Below are 24,356 nucleotides of genomic sequence, written 5' to 3'. Positions count from 1 at the left end.
ATATCCATGTATCAGTGAGTATAATCTTGCCCCTCACAGGGTTGTTGGAAGGCTTCCACATATATGTTATACGTAAAGGGCTTAGTACAGCATTTGCACTCAACAAATAGTGGCGGTTAAGGCTAGTGTCAGCCTTTGGCTTCTAGCAGGGGTGCTGGACTTTTAGACACACAATGCCATGCTTGTAAAGGTGGAAGTGTGGCTTCCAGCAAGCTCTGCAAGAGACCTCCATAAACAGAGGTGACCAAGCAGAGACATGAGGAGCAAATGCCATAGCAACTCTGAAGAGTAGTGGGACTCTTCTATTTCTGGGGGGGTATAAAAGGTTTCCTCACAGTCAGTCTATCTCCAAATTTTACATGAAATTTGTGGAGGAATCCCAAAGTACAAAACAAAAACACATTGTCTTTAGTGTCTACAAAATATACTACACATCTAAGACAAACATTAGCCCAGTTCTTTTTTTTTGGGGGGGGGGTCCAGTCGTGGGGCCTGAACTCTGGGCCTGGGTGCTGTCCCTCAGCTCTTCAGCTCAAGGCTAGCCCTCTACCACTTGAGCCACAGCGCCACTTCTGGCTTTTTTCTTTTTGCTTATGTGGTGCTGAGGAATCGAACCCAGGGCCTCATGCATGCAAGGCAAGCGCTCTACCACTGAGCCACCTTCCCAGCCCTACCTAGCCCAGTGCTTTATATATGTTCCAAACAGATCTATGTGGCACAACCCTCCTCCCTACTCTCTCTCTCGTTTCCACCCCACATGCCTGCACTCCATTGGAGGAAACGATCAATCTCTGAGCTTATATGTTGACTGATCTCATCCATCAATTGCATAAAAATGGCTAAGTCTGCCCTGAACATTCCCACAGGGAAACCATATGCTGAATGGTAACTTTGCTCACCAAAGACCTTTAAGAAAGCACGGGCTGACATATGCCATGTGAAAGCTCTTAAATCCACATCATCTTGCATAGTTTTTCACAACTCGCCTAGGAGGTAGGTATCAATTTTTCCCTTTAACAGATAAAAAATGGAGACCCAGAGAAGTATCTAAGATCTTACAACTGGCAAGAAGAGCAGTAGCTAACACACTTGTGTGTGTGCCATGTGCCAGGTTTTTAATTTCCAGTGACTTTACATAAATAAACTAATCTTCACAAATGTCTTAAGAGGTTAAGAGTCATTCTGATCCTCACTTAACTAGGTGAGGAAATGGAAAAGAAAAGCTAAGTAATTTGCTCAAAGTCTCACCCCTCATAACTGAAAGGCCCCAGTTTCAGAAGCCAGATTAAGCATGCTCTTGACTGAGGTGAGATTTGAAACTGAGTCTGACCCCAATGCCTTCCTTTCTGCCTTGATGTTGGCTGTTGTTTGCCCCCCAGCCACATACCTGTCGGCTGTGTCCTGGGCTGGATATGCTTGAAGGACTGGATTGTGACAAAGCTAGGCTGCTATTTTTCCCAACCTGAAAGACACCAGTGAAGTGTGACTTAGACGCCAGCAGCAGTGGGAAAGACACTTGACAGCACACATTGCTAGGGAGAAGGGATGGGGCTACACAATATTCTCATTCCCTCACATAGCCTAGCATTGGCCTTGCCATCCTCAATGGCAGGAAAAAGAACAATAGTTCCAAGGGTTCCTTGAGGATACCCCCTCTCAGATGAAAATCAGAATGATGGGGAGATTCATCCACTTCTGATCACAGTGCCAGACCCATCTTGTTTCTCTGGAAAGTCTTTAAGCTAGCAGTAGATAAAAGTGTGCATCCGCACACACACAGGGTGTGTGTATGTGTGTGTGTGTGTGTGTGTGTGTTGCTTTCTTGCTCATGGCTGGCACTCTACAACTTGAACCATATTTCCAGTTCAGCTTTTGATGGCTAAGAGAGTCTTATGGACTTTTGTGCCCTCAGCGAGCTTTGAGCCTTGATCCTCAGATCTCGGCCTCCTGAGTGGCTAGGATTATAGATGTGAGCCACTGATACCTGGCTATCCCCCAGCCTCTTATTATTCAGAAAGCCAGCAAAGGCACCCAGTTGCATGCATGAGTACAAGAGTGGGGGTGGGGTGGGGAAGGATGCTATCAGCTGGGTCCCTGGAGTGACAGTCCTGGGACATGTGGCTGTGGCCTTTCCTCTGTGAATGTCCTCGCACATGGGGGCCTGTATGCTCAGGGAGCTGACCTTGGACCAGCCCTCCATACCTGTCTTGTTTAGTAAGGCAGCTCTTGCCTTAGGCCTATTAGTGGTTCCTCCTCTACATTTACCTGCTTTTGCACACAAAGTTTGCCTTCCACTCAGAGTCTATTTGTAGCCAGTCTTATCCTTGGTGGCCAATTCTGGCTGTACAGCTACTAGATATGATTAAATGGCACCTCAAGTTGCCTCTGAACGCCTAATTTATCTTGGACTCCTCTACCTAGTAGCTTGCCTCTCCCAGTCTTCTAACAAAATCCACACAGACCACACAGATCCATGGTGAGACCCTGGACAAAGTCTATTTTCAGTGGCCTGGAGAGCAGTACCAAACCACTTTCTGCTTCACAGAAGCAATGCTGAGCAGCCCACTGGCAGCTGTGAGCACTCCCACTTTCCTCATTCCCCTTCTGCCGGGCACTGTGTGGTGGAGGCTCATTGACTCTGTTCACCACTGGAGTGGCTGGCTGGGTTTTCATGCTGATTAAGTCGCATAGACTAAATTGCTAACAGAGTATTTATTGCAGAGTCACTACCATATTGCCCTCTCTACTGTTTACTTGCTGTGTGACTTTGGGTACCTTGCATAACTTTCCTGTACCTTCACTGACTCATCTGTTAAAAAAAAAAAAGGGAGCAATTATTGAGTTCATATATCTAAAGTCCTAGGGACCATCCTCATCAAACACATGTTGCTAGACCTTCATCTGAAATGAGTGAGATATCAAGGCTTTGCTGTTCCGGCTGTGTTCTCAAAATCAGTTGAACAGCCTGCTTGGCAGCATGGTAGAAATACATGGGATATTTCATTTTGAAAAGTCCTTGCTCTGCCCTCTCTCTGGATCCTGAAGGTGACACTACCCAGTTCTGTGGTCTCCAAGTGGGACTCTGGAGAGCTTCAGTAAACCCAGGTTGACAGCAGATCCCCTCCCACTTAGCCTTGGTTGCAGCTGTCCAGCCCTGATTCCCCCCTCAAGAAATGTGCTTTGTGGGGCTTTACAAGTCTCATACATAGTGACAGAGAACATGAAAACATCTTTTAACAACTGCCTGCTAACTCTCAAAAGCCTTTATCGCTACACAAGGCTGGCTTTAGGGTGTGGCTGATTGGTTCTGTAGTGGTAAGGCCCAGTTGTGCTCTCTCCTCACTGGTGTCCCCATGGCTGGCTCCCCCACAGGCCTGAGCACTCCACTCTGCCTCTGTTTGCTGGCCAGGGTGGTGGTGGTTTTCCTAAGTAGCTCCCCTAGCTTGAAGAGACAGACTAGACTTGGGAATGGGAGCAGAGCTCTGGGGGAAAACACAGGTATTCTTGGACCATGCACATTTCCTGGGCTTATAACATTACATGCTCCTGGGGGGGGGGTACCATGCACGGAACACTAGTTGCCAGTTGGTGCGAGGAAGGAAAGAACTATATTAGGAGGAAGTGGGGGTTGAGGTGGGAACCAGACTGGAAGGCAATGCTTCTCAGGTGGGTCTGGGTACCATGTAACCTGCCCTGGGCTTTTCTGGAGGGGATTCTTTTTTTTGGGGGGGGTCCGGTTGTGGGGCCTGAACTCTGGGCCTGGGCGCTGTCCCTCAGCTCTTCAACTCAAGGCTAGAGCTCTACCACTTGAGCCACAGTACCACTTCTGGCTTTTTTCTTTTTGCTTATGTGGTGCTGAGGAATCGAACCCAGGGCCTCATGCATGCAAGGCAAGCACTCTACCACTGAGCCACCTTCCCAGCCCTGGAGGGGATTCTTAACAGGTCAGATCAAACTTCTTAGCAACAGAACTCTTTCCTGAAGCTGTCCTTAGCAGTTTAAGGTATGATACAGACAGAAGTGGAATAAGGAACTTGGAATCATTGTGTGTCTGTTTACCCATCTGTAAAGCAGTGGCAACTGTACCCACTAGGCTACGTGGGTACAGCGTAAGGAGGTAATCACAGCAAAGGGCTTAGCACAGAGCCTCATGTACACCTAAAAGTCTTAAAAGCATTTGTGAAAAGAACCACTATGCTCAGAGAAGGGGTGTGAATGGTCCATAGGAAGGAGAAAAGGAGCCACACTTGTGTTACCTGCCTGAGCCACCTGGCCGAGCAGGGGCATTGCCCAGCTCCCCCTGCCCCCCAGAGCTGATGAAGGCAGTGCCAGGAGGTCCCTTACCTGCCGAGAGGAGGTGCTGTTAACGGGATCGGGCACCGGTGCAAGAAGACTGGGTGGGTTCTTTTTGTGAACGCTATTCATACCAGGCATTTTAGTGATTTTACAGGCTTTGCTACTAGTACTTGAGTTCTTACGCTTTTTTCCTTCTGATTTGTCAAAAGAAAGGGGCAGAGAAGACACGGCATTGTGTGAGGCCAGAGAGAGATCCCCCGTGTGGAGCGCAAGGGAGGGCACCGAGAGGGGACAGGAGTCACTGCTGCCGCCCACCGCGCCCACCTGTCTCACTATGTCCACGGGGCCGCCGGGCAGCGAGGTCCGTCCTGAGGGCTCCAGCTTGGCACTGAGTGGGCTCACCCCATTGTTGGAGTTGTGCACAGACAGACTGTTATAGGGAGGGGCTGCCTGATAGGAGTTCAAAGCAGAACTGGCATTGAGAACACAGTTCTTTTTGTGGGGCCCTGACAATGGCGACGATGAGAGGGAAGTCTGCAAGGACAAGGAGGAAGAGGAAGTCGAAGACTGTGGCTTCCTCTTTTTGTTACTTGGAGACTGGTCGCTACGGGCAGACAGGTCTTTGACTTTTGAGGATTTGCTGGTTTTGGTTTTGGATGGCTTGTGGGATGGGGAAGGGATGACAGCTGGTATCGGGGACACGGCGGATGGAGCCTTGAAGGTTGAGTCCATGATGCTGAGGGTAGCGGCCACATGAGGGAAAGCTGTGGTGTGGGACATGAGGACACGCGGGTCCGGCGATGCCACAAAAGCTGCGTCTGAGAGCATGGCTGATGTCATTATGTAAGAAGAGGTGAGTCTCGAGCTGATGGGAGCTGAAGGAAGATACACAGCACTGGGGTTGCTGAAAGGCTGCAAAACGGATGCTGGAACAGGGGTGGTGATGTGGGCTGCTGGCGAGGGCATGGGGGTATCTGCCGCAGGAGGGATCTTCCTAAACATGAGAGAAGAGCCAGAGAGAAACAGTGAGACATCGGCTTGGCATCGCTCGGGAGGTAGGATGAAGTCTGAGTGTCAGGGCTACAGAGAACACCCCGGCAGAACTTGACCATGGAGAATGAAGCCTTGGAAGATGAGAAGGTCTGAAGGATGGCCCTTGCTTTATGCTGCCCCCATTGCAACATCCAGCCTCTATTTCACTACTTTCAGGTATTCGCATCCTGTTCTTCATGCTTAACTATTGGAACATGGCTGATTTTGGTTTATGAACAGAAGGCAAATGTTATTGAGAATATAAGCATCCCTAGCAATCTTCCTCTACATGTGTGTGTGTGTGTGCGTGTGCGTGTGTGTGTGTGTGTGTGTGTGTGTGTGTGTGTGTGTGTGTGTGTGTGTGTGTGTAACTGGCAGTGATAAAAGTGGTCCTCTTTCTTATCCTATTTTTGGCTACAGACATTCTGGGAACAGCTCTCTCCCCGGTCAGCATCTTCCTGTGATTGCTACCTGCAGACTCTGTGAGTCTGGACTATATCCATGTTGGTGCATGGGGACCTCTCCTCCATAGCAGGTCAGGGGCTTGGGAAATGATGTCAAGTTCCTCCTACCCAGGAGTTACACTATACATCTTCCCCTTCACCCACCCTACCTTAGCTCTCACTGGAGGGGTTGTGATGGCTCTTCCTGTCCTGTAGGCAAAAGGGAAGAGTCCAAAGAGGGGGATCAGGAGCTTCAAGTTTAGTTCTGAAGAGAAGTGCAGGATAGAGGGGCATCAGGAGAGCATAGAGATGATGGGGGAGAGAGGATTCTTTCTGCTTGTTTTCCCTGGAACTTAGGTAGGGGTGTGGGTGCTGAGAACAAACTTCTTGGAGTTGAGCTCAGCACCAAGAAGGGATCATTCTTGGGGCTTCTCTTTAAACTTTTTTTTGTGTGGCCATACCAGGGTTTGAACTCAGGGCTTCACACTTGTTAGGCAGGTGCTCTACCACTTAAGCCACACCTCCTGGAAATGGCTCCTACTTCCAATCTACTCCCTGAGGGGATGCTGCTGGGAAGGGCAGAAGTGGGGGAGGGGTGAGTGCATAGCAGCTCCCATCCTATGAGCAGCATTAAAAGGTAAGGTGGCCTGGGCCTGCACCTCCCTTGGTAAACCTGGATCACTGTGTGGGACAGTGCCTCTTTCTCTGGAGGCCTCCCCATAGATGTTGCACTCATACAGCTCGGGACAGAGACCCCCCTGGGAAATAAATAGCATTCTCTCTGAAGATCCCTTCTCTGCCAGTACTCGGTGGAGCCTGGGGGTTTCTAACTTTAGTGGACTTCTTGAATATAGTACAGTGTCCTGAAAGTATCAGGCCTAGGAGATCAAATATAAGAGAAAAATGCTGCCAAACCCATAGCAGCCATCATGGTGTATGAGAATTTGCTTCCTTTCAAGCCTAAAAACTTATACTAACCAAGGTACTCCACAAATACTTGTTGCAATGAATAAATGGGTAGATGGATGGATGGATGAATGGGGAGGTGAATGGGTGAGCAGGTCAATCTCAGCAGCAAGAAAACACTATTGTCAGGGACTATGCATGCTGGGCAAGGACTCCCACAGTCAGACCAGGACGGTCTACACACATCCTTACAACTGCCTGGTACTGCACAGCCCCTTCAGAACAAGGCTAGGGTGTGTCTTAGAATGTGAAGCATCAGCAAGGTTTCTTGCTAACTTTGCTGCCTTGCCTTGGCTCTACAGGTACCCCACTGGCCCTTCCTTGGCTCAAGTATCCCAGACAGTTTAGGGAGAAGGAAGTGACCGAGGTTTGGCAGTGACTTGTAATAAAGGATTATTTACAAATACTAGATGGCTCATTAGTGAGATCCCCACTTGATGACATTGAATGGGATTCACTCGTAACTTATATTTTTCTCATTATATACTACTACTAATCCATGCTTCAACTGTGTTGATAAGCACAACTGAATTCTAGAGTTTACCTATCCTTTGTTCCAAATTGGGAAGGGTGGTGGTGGTACTTTTAGCATATTTGCTAGCTCTTTCTTTCCTCTTTCTCTACTGATCCTCAGGGGATAGCAGGAGCAGGAGGGAGCCAGGACAGGAGAGAACTGAGACAAGGGGGTGTTCCTGGAAGCCCCCTTGTTCCCACAATAAATAGTTTATGTGTTTTCTAGGTGCCAGATGGCAGTGGACTTTGGCTTGGCTGGCTGTGCTTGTGTTTAAGCTTCTCACACTAGCCTAGGGAAGTCCCACACAAAAGCCCACAGATGCGAATGAGTTCCTGACAGTGCCCATCCTCCCCTGACAGCTGGCATGGAGATCCAGATGCTGACCTGGCTGAAAGAGAATACTGTGTTGGCGTCTCCTGATGCAGAGTTAAATGCTTGTTAAAGAAAAAAGAGTCTTTGCCGTTCCTTTTCTTCCTAATGTCTTCAATGCCCCCATCGGCTGCCATCCCTCCAGGTTCGGGCCCGTCGGGGCCTGGAGTTTGGGCAGCGAGGCTGAGAGGGCAGCGGGGTGCTACGCTCTCCAGAGTTGACACCCAGGCAGCCCCAATGTTGCTCAGTGACAGCAGATTGGTTAGGCAAGTCCTGAACAGGGGGGAGGGACCTGATGCCCGGTGGCTCGGGCTTCTGTGCCTGAGGAGGAAAGGAATATGGAGCTTGAGCTGACAAGGACACCAGGGAGTGAAATACAGATCAACACATTCCTTCCACGTGTCCGGGGTTTACACTATCACAACACAGGGGAGCAGGGAGCTGTGAGGAATCGCCAAGGCTGACGATTTGGGAGGAAACATCATGGAAGGATAAATCATCAGATAACTGAGAACAAGTTAGATTCTCCCAGGCAGTGCCTCTCTGTTGCAGTTTTGAAAGGACATAGGGGGAAATCAGGAGTGCCCTTTGGACACACTGGGCAGTCACTCACATGGGAAGAAATGATAAGCTTCTCTTATGGCCCTTTCTTAAGTTTATAGGAAGTGTTAACATTTGTTCCAAGCCCCTGAAAAAGCTTGATGCAGAGCCAGTGGGCTCAGATGCCACAGCAGCCTGGGGGCAGAGGGAAGCCTAGGGGAGGGGCAAGTTGTGGATTCTGTTACTTCCATTTTTCAGAAATATTGTTCTGGCCTCTCCTGGGCCTCGTGTGTGTGTGTGTGTGTGTGTGTGTGTGTGTGTGTGTGTGGTCTCAATTGTTGGCTTCTTCTGGTGTGTGTGTGTGTGTGTGTGTGTGTGTGTATGTGTATGTGTATGTGTGTGTGTGTGTGTGTGTGTGTAGGGTCTCAATTGTTGGCTTCTTCTGGTAATAAGAGGACCCAGACTGAAGTGACTCATGACATTATGATATCTAGAATTCCCTTTATAGGAGTAGGGGTATGGAAATACTCAGAGGTTGGTCTTCGATTATCAAGTGGCTTCTTACGTATTGTTTGAGAGGTCCTAGCCTGTTCTTCATGATAGTATTCCACCAAATTGAAGCTTTTTCTCTTTTTGTAAATCCCTTATTAAAATAGGACATTGGGAGGTGTGGGAGAATAAAGGGTACTTAGAGAAATGGAACAAAGCCAGAGTTTAGGGGAGAGAGAAGGCCAAGCAGAGGTGAAGAGGGAGCCCTACAGAGACAGGAAGGGCCAAAGACAAACTTAATCAACTTCACAGCACTATTTAGGATCTGCCCTGTTGGCAACTGTACACATTTTCCCACAGGATAGTAAAGAACTAGAAATTGGTCTGTAACCATCATGAAATTTTTAGTATTGCTACTGTAGCATTAACATTACAAACAGAAGCACATTCCTAATATCCTTAGAGGCTCTCAGAGTAATATAAAGGCCCTATAACAATGCTAAATAAGATTTCATCTCGTATTCTTTTCACTATGTTTAGATTAATCAACACAAAAGTGATCTTTAAAGGAGACAAAGCATACAGCATATTATAGGTGTTTTTAAAAATCTCAAGGCAAACCATTAAGAAGAGTTGACATTTAAGAATTAATCACGAATCCTGATTTCAGACTCATTTTGGTCTGACATTTATTCTGAAAGTTAGGGTTCAGGTAATTATGGGGCAGCTCTGATCTTGTATTGCACAGAAACTGCTCACTTACTTCCACATCTGTGAATTCAAGTGTTTTTCTACCATGGAGTTTAGGGCGAATCGAAAACGATCCCATCTTCTATCAAACACATAGTACCCTCGTCCCATGAGGCGACTCCCGAATGAGCAAAACTGTGAGGAAAAAACACATTTTAATTTTGATTACAGGTTAATAAGCTAATATAAACCATATAGAGAAAAATAACATTTGCATAAAAGCACACAGGGGTACCATTTTATACTCAAAATAAAGATGCAACTAAGTACGGAAGCCAAAAAATCTCTCTGTGACGCTGTAGTTTGAGCTCTGGATTCTCTGCAGAACCTCTCATTATAATCCAGCAATTGCTGCATTCAGTTTCCTGTGGTGCCGAGGGTCACACTCTCTACTCTTGGGGTTGAGCCATCCTTTTAGATTAAAAGCAAACAAGCACTAACAACCAGCAGCCAGTGTGGCTTTTCATCTCTTTGTCACATCATCCATTTTTCTTTTTTTTCTTTTTTTTTTTGGGGGGGGGGGGTCCAGTCGTGGGGCCTGAACTCTGGGCCTGGGTGCTGTCCCTCAGCTCTTCAGCTCAAGGCTAGTGCTCTACCACTTGAGCCACAGTGCCACTTCCAGCTTTTTTCTTTTTGCTTATGTGGTGCTGAGGAATCGAACCCAGGGCCTCAGGCATGCAAGGCAAGCGCTCTACCACTGAGCCACCTTCCCAGCCCCACATCATCCATTTTTCTTAAGTCTAGGGTTCCTTTCTTCCTTCTCAGCAATAGAAATGGCAGATTCTGGTGATCTGGGCCACACCTTCCTAGCCAGTGTCACAGAGTCATTGCACTTATCATTTACCTTGGCAGGCTTCTCTGGGACCCATCATGCTTCTGGACTCTCACACATACCTTTCCCCCATTAGCAGTCCTGTTCCTCCTGTCAGGGCCTTAATCATGACGCTCATTGCCAATGGTTTCACACGACTGATCTTCCCATGTTAGACTCCTATGGAACTTCTATTGTGCACCTATTACATTTTATCTTGGAATCACTGTGTGTTTTATGTATGCATGCCTGCATATCCAGTGACTATCGATATATAAAGAGTGGGCACCCTGTTCTCTTCTTTCTCAGTATGAGGACCATATAGATTGGGAACAAAGAGTAGATTGGTGTGGTTGACTGAGGAAGGAAGATTGCAAATTCAAGGCCAGCCTGAACTACATAGCAAGACCCTGTAACAAAAGGAGAGGAAAAAACAAGACAATGGATTTCAAACTGTTGCATCTAAAACATACAGCTAGCTGGGTGCTGGTAACACCTGTAATCCTAGCTACTCAGGAGTCTGAGATCTAAGCATTGTGGTTCAAAGCCAGCCCGGACAGAAAAGTCTGTAAAGTCTGTAAGACTCTTTAGCTTTATCTCCAGTAAACTATTCAGAAAAAGCTGGAAGTGGCACTGTGGCTCAAGTGGTAGAGTACTAGCCTTGAGTACAAAGAGGCTCAGGGGACAGCACCCCGGCCGTGAGTTCAAGCCCCAGGACCAACAAAAATAGAATTATATATATATATATATATAGCTGAAATATATAGGCATTCAGATGTTTAATAAACAGCATTTGATTTGAAGGTCAATGGACAGAAATACAAGAAGTAGCCTCTGAGAAGATAACATTTGGCTATTCTAGAGCTCAGGCAAGTCTGCAAACGACTCTATAACTCACATGCAGCTTTCTCCCATCCTCTGGGCCTGCAGCAGCTCCCTGGCTTCCATCCCAGACCCAGTGCTGGATTGGCACCCATTCCACAAAGTCATCCTGGAGCTAGCCTTTGAACAGTTCTCAGGAAGAAATGTAAGGCCTTTCCTTTGTTCTATTTCTGCTTGTGTTTTGGGGACTTTGCATTAAAATCTTGCCACCCGTGAAAGCTGGTACTATGGATGAAAAACAATTTTCTGCACCTTCCTATTAAGTTCAAGCAGGAATACATAAAAGGGTTTCTGGTTCTCAGCTACAAGTGGAGCTGTTCCAGGTTTAGACATAATTTCTTCCTTTATCCCAATTGCTAAGGATACATTGGGTGAGTGCTCATTACAATAAAATGATTTAAAGGCCATGAGAGAGAAGATAACACAGAGACAAATCCATGGCTTTTCCATTTAATGAACAACACATTAAGGGCCCACGAATGTGTTGTGTCCAGGGCTTAGCTAATCCACTGTTGCAGCTTGTCCTTTGAACAAATGTCTTGATGCCCTCTAGAATCTGGTGTTCTGGCAGAGCCTTGTATCTCTCTCAGACTTCAGGAATGGATAGCACCTTTTGGTTTTGGTTATCTATGTATCTAATGCCACACAGACGTAAGACTAGATGGCCAGGGAGGCTCCTGTTTCTGGAGATGTGTGGTGTGCCCTCAGCAGAACTGCCGAGCGTCCTGGTGGGCACAGTAGCTACTGCTGCCGCCACCTACCTCACCCACTGCACCCAATCTCACTAGTCACACTAGCTCAGACTTTCCCTGGCCAGCAGACCATATCATTGTTCTGATAGGTGAGGTAGAACAGTAACAGTGAGAATGTGTCTCCTTCTGGAACCTTGGGAAGAGTCATAGCTGGTTTCACCCTGTGTCTTCTGCAACCCCTTTTTTTGGTGGGGGGGTCAGTTGTGGGGCTTGAACTCTGGGCCTGGGCACTGTTCCTGAGCTCTTCAGCTCAAGGCAAGCACTCTACCACTTGAGCCACAGCTTCACTTCCGGTTTTCTGGTGGTTTACTGGAGATAAGAGTCTCATGGACTTTCCTTCCCAGGCTTGCTTTGAACTGTGATTCTCAGATCTCAGCCTCCTGAGTACCTAGGATTACAGGCATGAGCCACTGGTGCTTGGCTTCTGCAATCCTTTTCTTCCCTGCCATCCTTCAGGGTGTGTGTGTGTAATGTGACTTTCTTCTGGTAGATACAGGAAAAGCCTCTCTCTCTCTCTCTCTCTCTCTCTCTCTCTCTCTCTCTCTCTCTCTCTCTCTCTCTCTCTCTCTCTCTCTCTCTCTCTCTTCTCTCTCTCTCTCCCCCCCCCTCTCTCTCTCCCCAGCCCTGGTATTCTGATACTAGTGTTTGAACTCAGGGACTCGCCCTTGCTAAGGCTGTGTGATGCTGCTGTGCTATGTCTCCAGTCCCATGAGGGTTTCATAAGATTTTTTTTTTTCCAGGGCTGAGAACCGAACCCAGGGCCTTGCGCGTGCCAGGCGGGCGCCCTTCCGTTGGGCTAAACCCCCAGCCCCAAGATTTTTATTTTTATTTTATTTTTCTTTTTATCCGGTCGTGGGGCCTGAACTCTGGGCCTGGGCACTGTCCCTCAGCTCTTCAGCTCAAGCCTAGCGCTCTACCACTTGAGCCACAGCACCACTTCTGGCTTTTTTCTTTTTGCTTATGTGGTGCTGAGGAATTGAACCCAGGGCCTCTGGCATGCAAGGCATGCGCTCTACCACTGAGCCACCTTCCCAGCCCTACCATGACATTGTGAACAGATCAACACAAACTTGGAAGGCCCTAGGTCTTGTTAGGTGAAATAATTAAATGTCTTTCATGTGTAGTAGTTGGGTTTTCTATTAGTTGCAGGCAAAGACACTTGAGATCATCCCTGACTATTTTTGTATTTGCTAAAAGGCACTCTCTAGCTGTAGGTAAGTCATAGGCAACCAATAACCTGAGAAACAGAAGTAGATTCAAACTTCAGTCATCACAGTGATGTGGGAAGAGAGCCTTGCTCTATCTTGATGCAGGACTGACATCACTCATCCAGTCCCTGAGATCTATATATGGTCATTTATAATAATATTATATATATATATATATATATATATATATATATATTTTGGTTGGTTGTGGGGCTTGAACTCTGGGCCTGAGTGCTGTTCCTGAACTCTTCAGCTCAACATGAGCCCTGTACCACTTGAGCCACAGTGCCATTTGGGTCTATGTTCCAGCTCACTGCATTCAGTTCTGTGATGGTCACACCAGGCACCGCCCGTCTCAAGGGCTCATAGGTAAATGCAAACCAGCTTCTAGTTGGTGCCTCAATTTCCCCACTTTGATTTCAAACAATTTGAATTGCTAAAGTGGACTCATTCAAGTAAAGTGAACGAAAGTGCCCTTTTTGTTAATAGCAGACATGCAGGTATGTAATGTGTGCTCTCTCTCTTTCTCAGTTCTGGTGCCATATGGCCATAATTACTAATAACAGTAAGACTTAGAACCATCAGGGAAGCACATCAACATGTAAGGAGGGCTGGTACCTTCCTTACATGCTGTCAGGGCAGTTTCACCAGCAGGTGCACTCAGCTAATTCTGGACACCAGGAGCTCCATTTTTAGATGGGCACAACCAGAAGGTCAGCTTCTGAGTGCACTTATATAAACAGTGTCTCAAGCATTTTCACTTCCAGGTGGATCACAAATGCTCAGGTATTTAAAAGATCCAAACCAACTGGGAATCCTTTCTTTTACTCAAGTGATGTTCAAGTGCGTTTCTAATAGTCATTGTTTGACCTTTGGATAAACCCTTTAGTTCAGTTCTGCATTGCACGCTCTCCTTAGGAATGCAGGCCTCTGCGACAATTGATAGGGTGCCTTTGAGGTACAGAGGACCATGCAGAAGGGAGAGGAGGCCTACCGCAAGAGGTCTGGGGTGGTGTGTGGAGAACTGACAGTCTAATTTCTCAGATTCCTCGGCTCCATCCATCTCTCCTTCATCACTGGACAGTCGGCTGGCAAGGTCACCTCCTACTGGGGGCAGAGGAGGCTCTGGAGTGTAGCTGCTGAGATTTGAAGATGCATTGCTGCTTATGCTATTTGCAGATGATGGTCTAAAAGCAAGGGGAAAGAATAAACAGAATCAACTTTTCAGAGGAAACATGACCCATCCAGTGTCATGGTGCCCAGATTAGCCTTAGTATTGTGTCAGGGAAGGCAGGTCGATGGTAATGTTGTAAAAGAAGGCAGAAAGCTTAAGTGATAGCTTTATTTAGAGGAGTTAGGTTCTCCTCTGCTTGTTGTCTCTGAGGTGAAACTATTCGGTCATTTGTGTGTAAGTAATTTGTACTTGTCATAATTTACTTCTCTTTGACAGTGAAATCTGACAGGCTGATCTTCCAACCAGGTGAACAAGAGCAGACCACTCAACAACAAAATATCAGTCATGAAGAAACAGTCTTGTAATACTGTCTTTGCTATTTTTGGTGGAGTGGCAGTGGTGGTACTGGAGTTAGAACTCAGAACTTTGACTTAGCCAATAGCCTGTTTTGCTTTAGTTATTCTTCAAATAGAATCTTGCTATTTTGCCCAAACCATGATCCTCTAACCTTCACTTTGTGAATAGCTGATGACAGGTGTGAACCACATCTGAATTTTTCTTTTTGTGCCAGTATCGGCCTGGGTGCTCTCTCTTACCTGTTTTTGCTCAAGGTTAGTACTCCATTCCTTAAGGCACAGCTCTACTTCTGGCTTTTTAGTGGTTAATTGTAGAGAAAAGTCTATCATAAGCCAGGCACTGGTGGCTCATGCCTGTAATCCTAGCTATTCAGGAGGATGAGATATGAGGATCACAGTTCAAAGCCAGCCCAGACAGGAGAGTCTATGAGACTTGTATCTCCAATTAACCACCAGAAAACCAGAAGTGGCGCTGTGGCTCAAGTGGTAGAGGGCTCTCTTGGAGCTGAAGAGCTTAGGGACAGCACCCAGGACCAGACTTCAAGCTATATGACCACCACCACCACCAAAAAAAAAAAAAAAAAAAGTCTATCATTGACCTGGGCTGGCTGGGAACCACAATCTTCAGATCTCAATCTCCTGAATAACCAGGAATATAGGTGTAAGCTACTGGCTCTAGGTGCTGTTTTTTTTTTTTTTTTCTTCCAGATATGGTCACACTAACTTTTATCTGGACTGATCTTGAAGCAATGCTCCCATCTCTACATCTTGTTGTAGATGGGATAACAGTCATGAACCCCTGATGCCCAGCCCCTCTTTCTTAGTTATTAAACTATGATTTTATGAAACTTATCCCACTGGCATGAAGCAAGGTTCTTTCTCAGTAATGGGGCCACTAGTCCTGTACCCTAGTTATACTTGTTTCGAAATATAGAGCTGTATGTAGCTTAATAGTATCTTCTGGGAATAAGTGTTTCAATTTATGTATGTATATATTTATTTTTGTTTATTTATCTTTATTTATTTTTGTTGTGGGGATTGAACTCCGGGCCTGGATGCCAACTCTGAGCTTTTTTGCTGAAGGCTAGTGCTCTGTCACTTTGAGACACAGCTCCACTTCCTATTTTCTGGTGGTTAGTTGGAGATAAGCGTCTCAAGGACTTGCTTCAAACCATGATCCTCAAGTCTCAGCCTTCTGAGTAGCTAGAATACAGGCACGAGCCACCAGTATAGAGGGGTTACAATATCATGAGCAAGGTAATGAGTACATTTCTTATCAAGCATTGTTGCCTCTTCCTGTTTCCCCTTCCCATCTCTTCCCATCCCCCCCCCCTTCATTTTAATTTTTGACAAGCCATAAATTTATTGCCTGGCATGGCTGGCTTATCGTTGGGTGACAGATTTTTTTTTCTCAATGAAGGAATGCAGTAATTCTATGAGACAGCCTAGCAAATGTTCTTTCAGTTATGTTTTCAGTGAAAACAAAACAAGGTAAACCCATCTATGTTAGCAGAAAAGTCAGAGAAGGGAAAGTTGTTCTTTGTAGTTTTTACTACTTTATCATTTTCATCCAGTGGCTGACCAGGGAGAGTGGTAAAGACATGAGAAAAGAAGTTTTAGGGGAATAGAAATCAAGAATTTTTTAAAAGGGAAATTGCTTTTCTGCTTTGAAAACTACCCCTTCAAATCACAGGAAACAGTGCTTTTGATTTGTCAAGTTTCCTTCTTGTTTTTACCCTGGATTCTTTGTTGTCTTGAAATCTTTTCAGGTATCAGACAGCTGAAGGCAAACCTGATTCCAAAAGCAGAGTAGTCACTATTTTTAAAAACAAAGCCACAAAGGTGGGAACCCCCAAAATGCCCACCAACAGCCAAATAGATAAGCAAAGTGTGACATAAATAAACCTGCCCAAAGGACAATAGCATCTGATTCGACTTATATAAGATAAAAGAATAATTATCAGCCAGGTGGTGGTGGCTCACACTTGTAATCCTAGCTACTCAGGAGGCTGATATCTGAGGATCACAATTTGAATCCAGCCTGGGCAGGAAAGTGACACTCTTCTCTCCAATTAATCATTAAAAAGCCTGAAGTGGCACTGTGGCTCAAGCCAGCTTTGAGCAAAAGGAGCTTAGGGACAACCCCAGGCCCAGAGTTCAAACCCCACGATCAGCAAAAACAAACAAACAAACAAACAGTAATTATCAGCTAGAAGAGGGAGGAAGGGGCTGGGCACTGGCGGCTCCACTTGTAATCCCAGCTTCTCAATAGGTTGAGGTCTGAAGGATCACAGTTTGAAGCCAGTCCAGGTCGAAAAACCTAAGAGGCTTCATCTCTCAAATAAACAGCAAAAAGCTGGGTAGAGGCATGGCTCAAATGGTAGTGCCAGATAAGCAAGCAAGCTGAATGAGTACAAGGCTGAATGAGTGCAATGATGAGTACAGTTCAAACCCAGAATGACACATATAACAAGTTTGGCTTAGATGGTTGAGCACCAGTCATGAGCAGGAGAGAGAGGAACGGAGAGTTAGTGTTTAACGGGTACAGAGTTTCAACTGGAGTGGTAACTCCCACACTATTGTACTATGGTGTATAATGAGCAGAACAAAGGTAAACAAAGCTACAGGTAGCTTTTGGCTTCGTCATTATAAAAATCTGGTTAGGAGAACAATTTACTATTGACGTTGACATTCCCGTTCCTATTTTTTTAAAAAAGGATTCAGATTGGGGGTCTAGATGAAATGGTAGAGCACTTGGTTTCAGGCCCTGGGTTCAACCTCCAAGCCCACCAAAAATATAGTAAATAAAAATTAAAACAAGGATGCATTTGGCCTGCATAGGCCTATGGTCTGCAGCAGACGTCTGGCCCTTCATCCCTGCTCTTTTGTGTCAGAAGGAAGCTACACTATTACCTATTTCTAACTGGAAATCAAAATAGTAAAACCATTCTGATGATGCTGAAACAGAAAGAAAACAACATCCAGAAATCCTACTTTGCCACTCAAGATCAGGTACTACTGGCATTTTGGTTTTTGTCCTTTCAGATTTTTTTTTTTTGTGGGGGTGCTGGTTTTGGGGTTTGAACTCAGGGCCTGGGCACTCTCCTGAGCTTTTTTGCTCAAGACTAGCACTCTACCACTTGAGCCACAGCTCCATTTCTGACTTTTTTTTTGGAGGGGGTTGGGGGTACTTAATTGGAAATAAGAGTCTCACAAACATTCTTGCCTGGGCTAGCTCTGAACCACAATCCTTAGATCTCAACCTTCTGAGTATGTACATACTATTTTTTACGCTTAGTGATATTGTAGAAGTCTTCTAAAGTATTATCAGTTTTTATAGTTTCCAATAATCCCTATCTGTCATATTTTACTTAAATCCTCTCATGAAGAGTGTTTGTTTCCAAATGTTTTAATAAGCTCCCATTGAACCCCTCACGGTCACAGCAGGACCTCCAGGTCCTGCAGGATGAAAGTGAGCTGGACTTTGTTAAATGCAATAATAGCATCATGGTTATACAGGAAGTTATCTTTACTCTTTTTTTTTTTTTTCTGGATGTAGGATTGGAACTCTGGGCCTGGGTGCTGCCCCTCAGCTCTTCAACTCAAGGCTAGCACTCTACAACTTGAGCCACAGTGGTTTTCTGAGTAGTTTATTGGAGAGAAGAGTTTCACAGACTTCTGTCCAGGCTGGCTTTGAACTACAATCCTCACATGTTAGTCTCCTGAATAGCTAGGATTATAGGTGTGAGCCACAAGCGCCACCCCGGCTTTTAACTTTTTTTTTTTTTTTTGGTTGGTCATGGGGCTTGAACTCTGGGCTTGGGCGCTATCCCTGTGCTCCTCAGTTCAAGGCGAGCACTCTATCCCTTGAGCCATAGCACCACTTTCGGTTTTCTAGTGGTTTATTAGAGAAAAGAGTTTGACGGGCTTTCCTGCCTGGGCTGGTTTTGAACTTTGATCTCTGCCTCCTGAGTAGCTAGGATTACAGGTATGAGCCACCAGTGCCCAGCTTGGCTCTTTACTTTTTAAAGATGCTTTTAGAAGCTGTTACAAGTGAAATGCCATGCTATCTGCAATTCAAAATACATTATCAAAATATGTAGATGAGGCCAGTATAATTGCAAAGTATCCTTATAGCAACTGTTAAAATTAGGTATGTGGGTGTTCATGATACTATTATCTCCACTTTTTGGGAAATTTTCATAACAAAAACTAAAACACAAAAATGGTTCATACAGGTATACATAAAAAAGTTGCTGAAGAACTTCCTGTTTTTTTTTGGTATTTTTATTTTTTTCAGCTTTAATGGTTATGTTATGCTTTATATAAATGAAACCACATGTATTTAAGGCATATAGTGTGATGGTTTCATATATATGTATTTTGTAGAACAATTACTATAATCAAGTTAACATATTGATCACCTTTAGTAGTTACTTTTTTTAATGGAAAATTCTTAAGATCACTTTCCTAGCCCTTATCAAATATAAAATAGAGTATTATTAACTATAGCCACCATGCTATATATTACATTCCTAGAACTTTTTCATCTTATAACTTGAAGTTGCCCCGCACCTCTTCAGACTTGGGCACTCTACCCTGTTTCTATGAGTTGATGTGTTACAGATTCATATGGCATGTGTTTGTGGAATCATATAGCACGTGTCTGTCTCTGTCTGATGTACATTACTTACAGCAATGTCTTTAAGGTTCATCCACGTTGTTGAAAACAGCAGTATTTCCTTCTTTTTATGGCTGAATAATCTTCCATTGTGTTATATGTGTCAACATTTCTTTAAAGGGCTGGGAATGTGGTAGAGTGCTTGCCTAGCATACATGAAGCCCTGAGTTTGCTTCCTCAGTACCATGTAAACAGAAAAAGTTGGAAATGGTGCTGTGGCTCAAGAGGTAGAGTGCTAGCCTTGAGCACAGAGAGGTTCAGGGACAGCACCCAGGCCCTGCATTCAAGCCCCAGGACTGACAAAAAAAAAACAAAAACAAAAACAAAAAAATTCTTTAAAGATTCATCCATCAATAGACACTTAGGCTGTTTCTATATCTTGGTTTTAGTAGCCATGGGCATGCTAAGAACTCCCATTAAACAGGACAGAGGAATCATAAACATTTATCTCTCTCCCAAAGTCCTACTAAAATGAAGTAAAGGGATTTGAAAAAAGTCTTTAGCCGGGCACCAGTGGCTCACCCCTGTAATCCTACCTACTCAGGAAGCTGAGATCTGAGGATCATAGTTCAAAACCATCCAAAGCAGGAAAGTCTGTGAGACTCTTATCTCCAATTAACCACCAGAAAATCAGAAGTGGCACTGTGGCTCAAAGTGGTAGAGCACTAGCCTTGAGCTGAAGAGCTCAGGGACAGCACCCAGGCCAAGAGTTCAAGCCCCCCCCCCAAAAGTCTTTAGAGCAGAAGAACAAAAAGATCAGTGGAAGCCAAGGACCAGAGGTTTACGCTTGTGATACTAGCTTCTCAGGGGCCAGAGAGCTGAGGATTGCCATTTGAAGCCAACTCTGGGAGGGAAAGCCCATGAAACTCTCATCTCCAATTAACCACCAAATAATCAAATAATCTGGAAGTAAGTGGGAGAGTGTCAGCCTTGAGTGAAAAAGCACAAGGACAGAGTCTAGGACCTGAGTCCAAGCCATAAAATCAACACACACACACACACACACACACACACACACACACACACACACACACACACACACACACACACACACACACACACACACACACACACACACACATCAAAAGATCAGCAGAGACACAGTACTGGTTATAGTGACGATTTCTTTCCAACAACCACTTAACCCTAGAGAAAACAAGTCTCTTCAATCTTGCTTGCTAATATGGTTTAGAAAAGGGCGTATGCTGGGGCTGGGAAGGTGGCTCAGTGGTAGACCGCTTGCCTTGCATGCATGAGGCCTTGGGTTCGATTCCTCAGCACCCCATAAGCAAAAAGAAAAAAGCCAGAAGTGGTGCTGTGGTTCAAGTGGTAGAGCGCTAACCTTGAGCTGAAGAGCTGAGGGACAGTGCCCAGGCCGAGAGTTCAGACCCTACGACCGGACCAAAAAAAGAAAAGGGCGTATGCTGAGACCAAAGGAGTATATTCTTAGGAGAGGAAAACAAAGGCACAATGCCTATGCACATCTGATCATATTAAGTAATATTTATAAAATGAACTCCAGGAAAAGGAAAAAAAGGGGGCATACAGAATAAAAGGGCATCCAATTTTGGGGTACAGAACTTTTGACAATTTTTTTCATATTTTTTTGGGGTGTCTGGTTCTGGAGCTTGAACTCAGAGCCTAGACACTGTCCATGAACTTTTTTGCTCAAAGCTAGCTCTCTACCACTTGAACCACAGCTCCACTTCTGGCTGTTTTAGGGCTTAATTAGAGATAAGCTTTCCTGTTCAGTCTGGCTTCAAACCATGATGCTTGGATCTCAGCTTCCTGAGTAGTTAGAATTATAAGCTTGAGCTACCTGCATTGGGCTGATTTTCAAAAGTGACACAGAAGCTCTGATGGAAGGGATGACTAGTTGGGAAGGATATGCATGTGTAGGTGTAGTCATATTCATTAGGCACTGCTATAGGCTGCTGCCATATGGCTTGCTCTATCTAGTCACTTGAATTGTGAGTCAAACAAACTCTTAAAAAATCATAAACAGCATTAGTTTATTTTGCTTGTGGTTGTGGAAGTCTATCGATAAGGTGCCAGCATCTGACCAGGGCCTTGTACTGTGGTGACACAAGATGGTAGAAGAAGAATGAGCAGACAAGAGATATAGAAAGGATGGGAGCCAAACTTTCTCTTTTATCACAATCTCTTTTCTTTATTACCCAGCTTAAGGTATTTTGTTGTAGCAATGTGAAATGGACTAAGACCATGTGATATTCGAGGGCCCTAAGGCTGGGGAAAGAGGCCTGGGAGGCAGACATATAAAAGTTTAATCCCCAGTATTGCAAAAAGGAAAAAGAAAAAAATTAAGAAACAAAACAAAAACCTAGCACCAAGGTTTTCATTTACTTCAGGGCTTTCCCTTAGAATACCACTACAATTTATGCAAAGCTACTATTTGTTAATTGAGTATATATTATATCCTTCACTAAATTTTAATTATATGGACAGTCTGAGGTCAGAAATCAGAACCATGGTCTAGTTTATCTAGGTTAGTGAGCACAGAGAGGGGAGTTCCTTTCCAACCCTTGTTATCTAACAAACTTCTCTCTCTCTCTCTCTCTCTCTTTTTTTTTGCCAGTTGTGGGCCTGAACTCTGGGACTAAGCACTGTACCTTAGCTCTTCAGCTCAAGGCTAGTGCTCTACCACTTGAGCCACAGTGCCACTTCCGGCTTTTTTCTTTTTGCTTATGTGGTGTTGAGGAATTGAACCCAGGGCCTCATGCATGCAAGGCAAGCGCTCTACCACGGAGCCACTTCCCAGTCCCACTTTTCTAACTCTTGAACCAACTTTCCTTTTACTAGTTTCTGAGAAGAGGTTTCATTCAAGAATATGGGAGATAAAATATTCTCAAAGTCATCAAGGTAAATTTACAGTCAGGCACTAATGGCTTACATCTATAATCCTAGCTACTCAGGAGGCTAAGACCTGGAAGATTATAGTTTAAAGTCAGCCCAGGCAGAAAAGCCTGCAAGACTGTATTTCCAAGTAACCATCATAAAAGCAAATCTGGAGGCATGGCTCAATTGATAGGGCATCAGATGAGTGAGTAAGTACAGGGCCCGAAGTTCAAATCCCAGTATCACCAAAAACAAAAACCTCACATTCTGCTGGGTGCTGGTGGCTCACGCCTGTAATCCTAGCTACTCAGGAGGCTGAGATCTGAGGATCGCAGTTCAAAGCCAGCCATGGCAGGGACATCCATGAAACTCTTATCTCCAATAAACCACTAGAAAACCGGAAGTGGCGCTGTGGCTCAAGCGGTAGAACGCTTACCTTGAGCTGAAGAGTATAGGGACAGCGCCCAGGCCCAGAGTTCAAGCCCCATGACTGACACAAAACAACAAAACAAAACAAACCAAAAACCTCACGTTCTATCATTTTATATTAAGTCAGAATAACTCCTTTCACATGTGATAGTCTTCTTTTTTTCACCAATTATACTTTGTATAGATGAAGTATCTATTATATAAATCATTAATATGAGTATGTGTTTTGTAAGTTTTGTGGGATTACAACATTAAACTCTGATCATTTTTTTCTCAAGCTGATTACATAGGATCTCACTCTAATCTAAAATAAGCCTTTCTTACTATTAACTTCAGACAAGAGTTCATTCTTGAGTCTTCTGGTGCCTTTATCAACTTGAAGTGTTTTAAAAAATAATACTGTTAAGCCAGGAGTGGTGACCACAATGTCATTGCAATAGTCACCACGTTGAAGCATAATATGTGAGTTTGAGGCCAGTCTGGGCTATATACAGTTAAACCTTGACTTTTTTTGTGTGTGTGTGAGCATGCTGGTTCTGAGGTACTCAGGGTCTGGGTACTGTCCCTTAGCTTTTTTTCACCCGAGTGTTCTAGCACTTGAGCCAGAGCTCTATTTCTAGCTTTAGTTTTTGGTGGTTAATTGGAAATCAGTTTCATGGGTTTCCTGTTAAACTGTGATCCTTGGATCTCAGCCTCCTAAGTAGCTATAATTACAGGCGTGAGCCACTCAAGCACTGGGCTTGCGACCTTGTCTTAAAAAGAAAAATATCTACTCACAAAGACAATATGTTGGAAATGATCTGTACAACTTGGGGAGAAGGATTGGAGGGAGGGAAAGGAGAAAAATGAGGGAAGAGGTAACAAGTTAGACAAGAAATGTACTCACTACCTTACTTATGCAACTGTAACCCCTCTGCACATCACCTGGACAATAAAATAATCAAAAAAAGAAAAATTTCTGTGACTAACATTTGTAATTTGCTTTTGCTTCCCACTTCTTTTCCAAAGACATTCTTTTTCCCAATGAATCTTACTTGCCCATTCTCCTGCTTCCCTAAGAGAATAGAAATACCTGGTGTTCCCTATACATGAACAGTCTCCTAAAAATTACACAATCAAGGAGCAGAGCTAATTTATTTATTTATTTATATTTTGCTGATCCTGAGTTTTGAACTGTGGGCCTAGGTGCTGTCCGTGAGCTTTTGTGTTCCACACTAGTGCTCTACCACTTAGAGCCACAACTCCACTTCTGGCCTTTTGTTGTTAATTGGAGATAAGTCTCACAGCCCAGCTCAGGTGGTTCACATCTGTAATCTGAGCTGATATTCAGGAGGCTGAGATCTGAGGATCGCTGTTCAAAGTCAGCAGGGCAGGAAAGACCATGAAACTCATCTCCAATAAACCACCAGAAAACCGGAAGTGGTGCTATGGCTCAAGTGGTAGAGCTCTCCTTGAGCTAAAGAGCTGAGGGACAGTGATCAGGCCCAGAGTTCAAGTCCCATGACCACCCCCCCACCCAAAAAAAAAGAGTCTCACAGACTTTCTGCCTAGGCTAGCTTCAAACCATGATCCTCAGGTCTCAGCTTTCTGATAGCTAGGGTTATAGGCATGAGCCACCAGTACCTGGCATGAGCAGAGCTATGTAGATCCTGAAGACTCCATTGTCCACTTATTTCTTTGTTAAGTCAGGTACCACTGTGGGATGACAGTAGTCCCTCATCAGCCAAAAATGGTGAAGAAATGTTTTCAGACCCAGCTCCTTAAGAGTACTTAGGGACTCCTAAGTGATTCTTCATGAATTGGAGACC

The 24,356-nt window shown here is 44.8% G+C and overlaps 1 protein-coding gene across 13 annotated transcripts in view; it reads right to left on the bottom strand.

The window, feature by feature from the left end:
- Atxn7l1 (ataxin 7 like 1) overlaps nucleotides 1–24,356 on the bottom strand; it is a 251,899-nt gene that overhangs the window by 3,286 nt on the left and 224,257 nt on the right. For 7 of the 13 annotated variants that reach the window (XM_069996257.1, XM_069996258.1, XM_069996260.1 and 4 more), the window contains 5 exons: nucleotides 14,047–14,239; nucleotides 9,413–9,534; nucleotides 7,636–7,941; nucleotides 4,345–5,290; nucleotides 1,388–1,462 (listed from right to left, as the gene is read on the bottom strand). In XM_069996257.1, coding sequence (XP_069852358.1) covers nucleotides 1,388–1,462; nucleotides 4,345–5,290; nucleotides 7,636–7,941; nucleotides 9,413–9,534; nucleotides 14,047–14,239 — 1,642 coding nt within the window. Of the gene's footprint in view, nucleotides 1–1,387; nucleotides 1,463–4,344; nucleotides 5,291–7,635; nucleotides 7,942–9,412; nucleotides 9,535–14,046; nucleotides 14,240–24,356 lie in introns of those variants that run through there. The other 6 variants (XM_069996262.1, XM_069996263.1, XM_069996268.1 and 3 more) reach the window with 3 other exon arrangements.

Source organism: Dipodomys merriami, unplaced genomic scaffold, assembly GCF_024711535.1.
Source record: "Dipodomys merriami isolate MVZ:Mamm:240054 unplaced genomic scaffold, mDipMer1.0.p SCAF_5, whole genome shotgun sequence".
NCBI lineage: Eukaryota > Metazoa > Chordata > Mammalia > Rodentia > Heteromyidae > Dipodomys > Dipodomys merriami.
Note: the sequence above shows the minus strand (reverse complement) of the source record. Positions and strands in the feature narration are given on the sequence as shown.